Source organism: Mandrillus leucophaeus, unplaced genomic scaffold (assembly GCF_000951045.1).
Source record: "Mandrillus leucophaeus isolate KB7577 unplaced genomic scaffold, Mleu.le_1.0 Scaffold244, whole genome shotgun sequence".
NCBI classification, from domain to species: Eukaryota; Metazoa; Chordata; class Mammalia; order Primates; family Cercopithecidae; genus Mandrillus; species Mandrillus leucophaeus.
This window is the reverse complement of record NW_012102521.1, coordinates 1,694,907-1,701,669: the sequence shown is the minus strand read 5'-3', so window position 1 is coordinate 1,701,669 and position 6,763 is coordinate 1,694,907. Positions and strand designations below refer to the sequence as shown.

The window sequence follows — 6,763 nt, the reverse complement described above, 5'->3', positions numbered from 1 at the left end:
CATGTGCCCTTATCAAATGAATCTGGGAGGTCAGTTTTTGACTTCATGTGGGGATGGAGGCTGCCTTGGGTAGTCTTTGCAGGAGGACTGGGGGTTTGGGTGCCAGAGGACACAGTGGGAACTGGAATCTCCATGACGGCAGCTCTCCTCTGCATCGAGCTGTGACCCACCGTACATGTCCTCTGGGTACCCCATGGGGCTTATTGCCTGGAGCACAGGCTGTCTGCCCACAGCACCAACTCTACAGACAGAAGTGGGGGCAGTGAGGCTGGCCCAGGAGCTCCCCACACAGCCTGTGCTCTACAGACAGAGTGGGGCATTGAGGCTGGCCCAGGCGCTCCCCACACAGCCTGTGCTCTGCACCTTTGCCCTGCATTGGCATTTGTTTCCCAAGGTTCCTCCTGCCTGCAGGGCAGCTCTGCCGCTCCCCTCCTGATGCCATCACGTGGCCCGCAGCTTTGGGAAGGTCTTGCTCCAGGGGAACGCGTGTGCTCGGATGCTGCCGTCCTGGCCACCTCCAGCACCTCGCAGCCCCTAGGAGGGTGCAGTGGCCTCTGGTCTGCTGGGCATGCCCTTGCCATGGCCCTCCCTCTAGGCAGGTGCAGGGGATAGCTCTAGGCTGGCCCTTTCTCAGGCCAGGTGGCTGGCTCTTAGAGGAGAGGCTGGTGGGGGCTGGGCTGAGCAGAGTGGGCCCTGCTAAGAAGGGAGGGGTGGGCTGGCCCAACCTCTCTGCGGCTGGGGAAGGAGGTGGCGCTGGGGCATGTGGCTGTAGGAAAAGGGGCATTCACACCGTAGCCCAGGGCAGTCAGGGGCATAGCACCTGCCAGCCAGCGCAAACCAAGCCCTTGCCAGACACGCTGCACCTCAGAGCCCCGGAGAGAGGCACACTGAGCCACACCACACATGCCACCCAGAGCCTAAAGAAGGGAAACATGCAGAACAGGATCTCATGGCACGTGGAGATCACAGAAAATTCACATTTCAGTGTCCGTAAATAAAATGTGATTGGAACCCACACAGAAAAAGTGAGCTCAGAAACTTATAAGGGAAAGCACAAATCTGTATTCTTAAAGTTGCTACTGCAGCCGTGTGATACTTTTCATGTTCTGCGGGAACGTTTGGCTAAGAGCTGTCTCGTGCTGTGTCCTAGGGCGGCGCCACATCCATCACCTGGGGAACCAGCTGCAGCTGAACCAGCACTGCCTGGACACTGCCTTCAACTTCTTCAAGATGGCCGTGAGCAGGCACCTGACCCGCGGCCGGAAGATGGCCCACGTGATCGCCGCCTGCCTCTACCTGGTCTGCCGCACGGAGGGCACGCCGCGTATCCTTTGGTTTGAGAGCCTCCCAGAGGGCCCCATCTTGATGCTTAGTTGGCTCCCCTCAAATATTGGGACTTGGTAGTTGCAGTAACTTGGTATTTGTCTTTAATTGAAAAACACCTTATTGGAAGAACTGTTTCAGTTGATCCAGGGCTTTCTGAATTTGGGTTCTCCTTTTACTGGATTGAAGAACTGGGGATCTGGGCACCTGCCTTCCTCCCTTAGCCCTTGGGCGTGCAGAGTGAGGGTTCTATTGGTCCCTGGGAATCATGCCCTGGATTCTCCCCGCTTGTGGACCTACTGCGCCTGGGATGCTGTATCCAAGTCCCCTGTGGTTCAGGCCGCCGTCTGGCCTGAGCAGGTGGGGTCCTGCTGCTGAGTGGGCTGCAGCCAGGCATGCGCTGAGTGCTTGTGGCTGTGGACACCGTGACTGCGGGCAGTGGGCGAGGAGGCCACCGACCCTCAGCGGTGTGCAGCTTGGCCTTGTGCGTGGACACCGTAACTACGGGCGGTGGGTGAGCTTGGCCTTGTGTGGAGGTGCCAGTGTCTGGTGTTCTCTTGTACTGCTCTCTGTGCATCTGGTCCTGTGCCCGCTGCTGCCCTCTGCAGACACACACATGGGTCAGGAACTGCCTTCGGCCTCTTGACGGGGGAGCCCAGAGCCTTCCAGCCTCCTCTGCTCTGTGCTGTGCTGTCCACACCTGCTGTGCACCTGCATCTTTACCCTGCTCTCTGGGGGCTCCCTTCACCTCCCCTGCATGGAACCCCACTTCCTGGTCCACACCCTCCTCATCTTGTGAGGTGCCTTCGATCCTCTGCAGGTGGTCCCCCTCCCTGCCCCGTGTCTGGTGGGCGCGGCATGCCTCGCCACATGTCTGTCTCCCAGCCTGCGCCCCTGCTGTCGCCTTGCCTCCAGCGTTCTCACTGGGCAGCTCCGTGGCCCTCTGGCTCCTGGCCCTTGCCATGCAGCTGTGGGACTTTAGCTCCTTACCTCTAATCTCCATGTTCAGAAATCTCACAGCAACGTGAGCCCAGCAGGCCTTTGCTGTCCGACAGCCTCCTGTCTTGAGCTTCTATTGAATTAGTCGTTAGATTTCTCTCCCTTTTTCTCTATTACTCGGCCTGCCCAGTGAACCCATCTGGTTATCTCATCCTTCTTTTGCACATGGCCATCTTTTCACTTTGGGACAGCACCTGAACTTTAGCTTCCAGCAGAGCTGTCTCATTTCTTTGATGTTTTTCATTTCTAAGAGCTCTCTGTGTTTTCTGAATCTTTCTTATAATCTCCCATCTTCCTTGGTGTGACATCGCCTCACCTTGAGCTCTTTTCTGTCCTGGTCTGTTTTTCTGGTTGGTCTCCTTCGAGGGGTGTCCCGGGTGCCAGGTGATCCTGGTAGTTTGCTTCTCTTTTGAGTGGGGTGCAGGGAGGGCTCCTGGAGATGGCGAGCTAGGGAACCTGCTGACTGTGCCTCTGGCCAGGCAACCCTCAGTATCAGGATCTTTCATTAAAATGTTACTTTTTTTTTTTTTCCAGACAGGGTCTCGCTCTGTCACCCAGGCTGGAGTGCAGTGGCAGTATCTCAGCTTACTGCAACCTCTTCCTCCCGGGTTCAAGTCATTCTCATGCCTTAGCCTCTTGAGTAGCTGGGATTACAGATGTGCACCACCTTGCCTGGCTAATTTTTTTGTATTTTTAGTAGAGATGGGGTTTCGCCATGTTGGCCAGGCTGGTCTCGAACTCCTGGCCTCGACTGATCCACCTGCCCTGGCCTCCCAAAGTGCTGGGATTACAGGCATGATGAGCCACTGCACCCAACCCTTAAAATGTCCTTTTAACATTTTGAAATTTGTCTTTTCTGCGTAAAAGCGCTTAACGCACACACATCTTTAGGGATGATGAGAAGTGCCCAGGCAGCCCAGTGAAGGCTGAAAAACAGAACCCACCCCCACATCCCTGCCCCACCCTGCCTGCTGTCTGCTCGTCCTAGCCCCAGCTCCACCATGGGGTCCCGCTGAGAGGCCTGCTCCGACCCTGCTCTCTTAGGGGCAGACCAAGACCCTGAGAGAGAAGCTGAGCAGAGTCCAGGGTCAGCACCTGGCTGTGCCTCCCTTGTGTTTGTAGGAACTGCGTGGGGACCTCTGTGGAGCAGGGCCTAGGGCGGCACTGGAACCCCGGTGTCAGCAAGGTGGGGTGGCACCGTGTCTGTGCTGCTGCCTCACCGGGCCTCCTGTGGGGGGACAGATGCCCTGGGACGTGGGCCCTCATGGGGTGATGACAGGCAGGATGGAGAGGAGTCCTGCGGCACTGCTGGGGCTGCCTCTGAGCCTGGCAGGACCACATTTAGCCACAAAGTTCCCACATGCCCCAGCAGTCCTACTAGGTGTCTGCCCGAGGGGAAAGCACCTGCATGGCCACCGAGGCTCACACACACTGCCCACAGTGGCAGCATCCAGGAAACCACCCCGTGTCCCCCAGGCATTCTGAAATTAGATCCTTGTGGTGGTTGCTCAGCTCTGGGGATATGCGAAAACCCACTGCCCGGTGCATCATGAACAGGCAGGTCTGTGGCACGAACTTGTACCTTGTAAAGCTGCTAAGGACAAGACAGCTTGGAACAGGGCTGTGCTCACGGGAGACTGCATTCTAGCCCCTCTGGCTGCTGGTGGCCTGGTGGGGCTCCCTTCAGCATCCTCAGAGGATGCTCCGGGCTGGTCTCGGGTAGCCGTAGCCCTCACTTCCCAGCCCACCCTAGCTGTGCCGGCGCTTTACAGGGAAGTGGGTCAGGCCAGGTGTAGCATGTCCTGCTCTGCCCTCCCTTCACGTTGCTGGCAGCACCGTGCCCTAGGCCTGCCAGCCAGAGCCCCCAGACCCATCCTGTACATGTCTGTCTCTCACCGCCCTCCTCGTTCTCTCTTGCCCCTGTGCCTTCTCCCTCCCTGCTGACCTGCTTTGGCTCTGTGGCCCCTGTTCTCGCCTCCTGCAGCCCCAGCTGGCTGGCTGGGCTCCTGTGCTGCCTCAGTTTCCTCAATAGCTCCACCCACTTCCCTTCCACAGAAAATCCCTCCAGGAGAGGGTGTGTGCAGCCAGGCTCTCTTCTCCGAGACAGGGCTGCCTGACCCAGCCCTGCTGCCTGCGCAGCTCCCACTCACCTTCTGGACTCACCCCCTTCAGTCAGGGCACAGCAGCACCCACCACCCCACCCCCACCCTGCTGTCAGCAGGACGTGGAGGGTCCTGTGCAGTGAGCTCACATTGTGGGGTGCACGGCCCCCACCCCAGGCGAGGCCCCCAGGATCCTCCTGTTGCATCATCCAGCGCATGGGTGGGACCAGTGCCCGGAGTCCAGGACTGGATGCGAGAAGTCCTCTCTCAGAAGGAACAAGGGCTTGATTTAAGAACATCCAAGCTCATTCCTCCTCCTGCCCACCCTTCATTGTTGCCCACTCCTCAGGTGTGTCCACCATCACCCCGAAAGTACTGGGGGCTGTGCACACTCACCTCTTCTTGGCCCCGCAGCCTCGCGGCTGACACAGCCAGTCCCGGATTCCTGGAGGAGGAACAGTGCGCTGCTGAGTCCCACTGAGTCTGGTGAGGCCCGGCTGACCCAGGCCTGAGTCTGCTCCTGGCTCCCAGCCCAGGGAGGCTGCCTGGGCAGCAGGACTGAGATGCCGGACCTGCTGGACAGAGACTCAGCTGGAACAAGCAGCCCTGCCATTGCTGAGCAGGTAGTGTGTAGCCAGCGTGCTTCTCCTGGCTGTGTGTCTCCTGGAACGAGCAGGTAGTGTGTGGCCAGCGTGCTTCTCCTGGCTGTGTCTCGACTTGTTATTGCCGCTTCTGCCCACAGCTGGTGTGTGGATCTTTCACATTTGTTCCTGTCCAGCCAGGCTGCCCTAGGCCTGCATGTGAGAGGGCATCTTTTGGATGGTGACAGGCTGGTGAGCCCTTGAGGGTGTCCGAGCCCTGGGGCCAGCATTGTGGATGGTGCCATCACCTGTCCCCACGTAGGTCTGCAGAGAGCATGCCCAGCTCCCATGGCCCACCAGCTCAGCCTCCATGTCATGCCTGGCCACACGTGGGAGCAAGGCCTCTGCTGCCAGCCGCCATACTCCCTTCAGACCCAGCTCCTCTCTTAGGCTGCAGAAATGTGCGTTCAGGTCAGCAGGGGCCGTGTGCATTTGGCTGATTCCATTCTGGGGTCTGGAATGGGCTTTCAGAGCCCACACTTCTCTGCCCTCCTGTTCTGACCAGCATCTCGTTCTGCCACCAGACCCCCTTGTTCCTGCTCCTCTCCCTCTGCTGCCTCCTCAAGGACAGGGTATTTGTAACAGTTTTAAGTGGTCAGAAGAAGGTATCAGGATGGCTGATGAGGGAATCAAATGGCGCACACATCATTAGGCGTGAAGAAGTTGGCATTTCAGGTCAGGCACAGTGGCTCAGCCTGTAAATCCCATCACATGGGAGGCCCAGGCAGGAGGATCGCTTGAGTCCAGGAGTTTGAGACCAGCTTGAGCAACATGGTGAAACCCCGTCTCTACAAAAAAAAGAAAGAAAGAAAAATCAGCCCGGCTGGTGTTGCGCACCTGTGGTCCCACCTACTGGGGAGGCTGAGGTGGGAGGATTGCTTCCAGGAGGTCGAGGCTGCGGTGAGCCATGATCACACCACTACACTCCAGCCTAGGCAACAGAGTGAGCCCGTCTCAAAAAAAAAAAGAAGTTGCCATTTCAGACTTCCAAAAGGCTGACCTGGAAACAGGCGCACCCAGTGTGGGCCCCTGTGGGCCCCTTGTCAGTGGTGTCTTGTTGCTGACGTAGCAGAGGTTTAGCTGAGTTTCGTATGTTGACATTGTTAATACAGCATTCCTACCAAATTGAATTGTCAATCTTACTGTTTGAGTTTTGGAGTCTCTCTTTTAATGCACACAACTGTGTCTGCTGCTCATAATGCCAGTTGTACTTCTTTCTTTTCATTTTTTTCATGAGACAGGGTCTCACTTGATCGCCCAGGCTGGAGTGCAGTGGCGCAGTCTTGGCTCACTGCAGCTTCTGCCTCCCAGATTCAAGCAATCCTCCACCTCAGCCTCCCGTGTAGCTGGACTACAGGCATACACCACCACACCTGGCTAATTTCTGTACTTTTTGTAGCGATGGGTTTCGCTGTATTGTCCAAGCTGGTCTCAAACTCCTGAGCTCAAGTGATCCGCCCCCCTCAGTCTCCCAAAGTGGTAGAATTCTAGGTGTTAGCCCACCGGCCCGGCCTTGGTTCTTCCCTTCTAACTCACACACCTCTCATCTACTCGTCCTGCCTTTTGTATGCCGAGGACTCAGCGTGGTCCTGGGGCGGGAGACATGCCTGGCTGTCTCCTGTCCTGGGAGGGTGTTTTCTGCCTTTTGTGTACGTATCTGCGGTAGACTTTTGCGTACGTATCTGCGGTAGACTTTTG

The 6,763-nt window shown here is 57.4% G+C and overlaps 1 protein-coding gene across 1 annotated transcript in view; it reads left to right on the top strand.

Moving 5' to 3' along the window:
* BRF1 (BRF1, RNA polymerase III transcription initiation factor 90 kDa subunit) overlaps positions 1-6,763 on the top strand; it is a 75,967-nt gene that overhangs the window by 15,484 nt on the left and 53,720 nt on the right. Inside the window, exon 2 of the mRNA XM_011982905.1 lies at positions 1,151-1,324. Within this exon, the coding sequence (XP_011838295.1) occupies positions 1,231-1,324 (94 nt within the window). The 5' untranslated portion in view covers positions 1,151-1,230. The remainder of the gene's footprint in view (positions 1-1,150; positions 1,325-6,763) is intronic.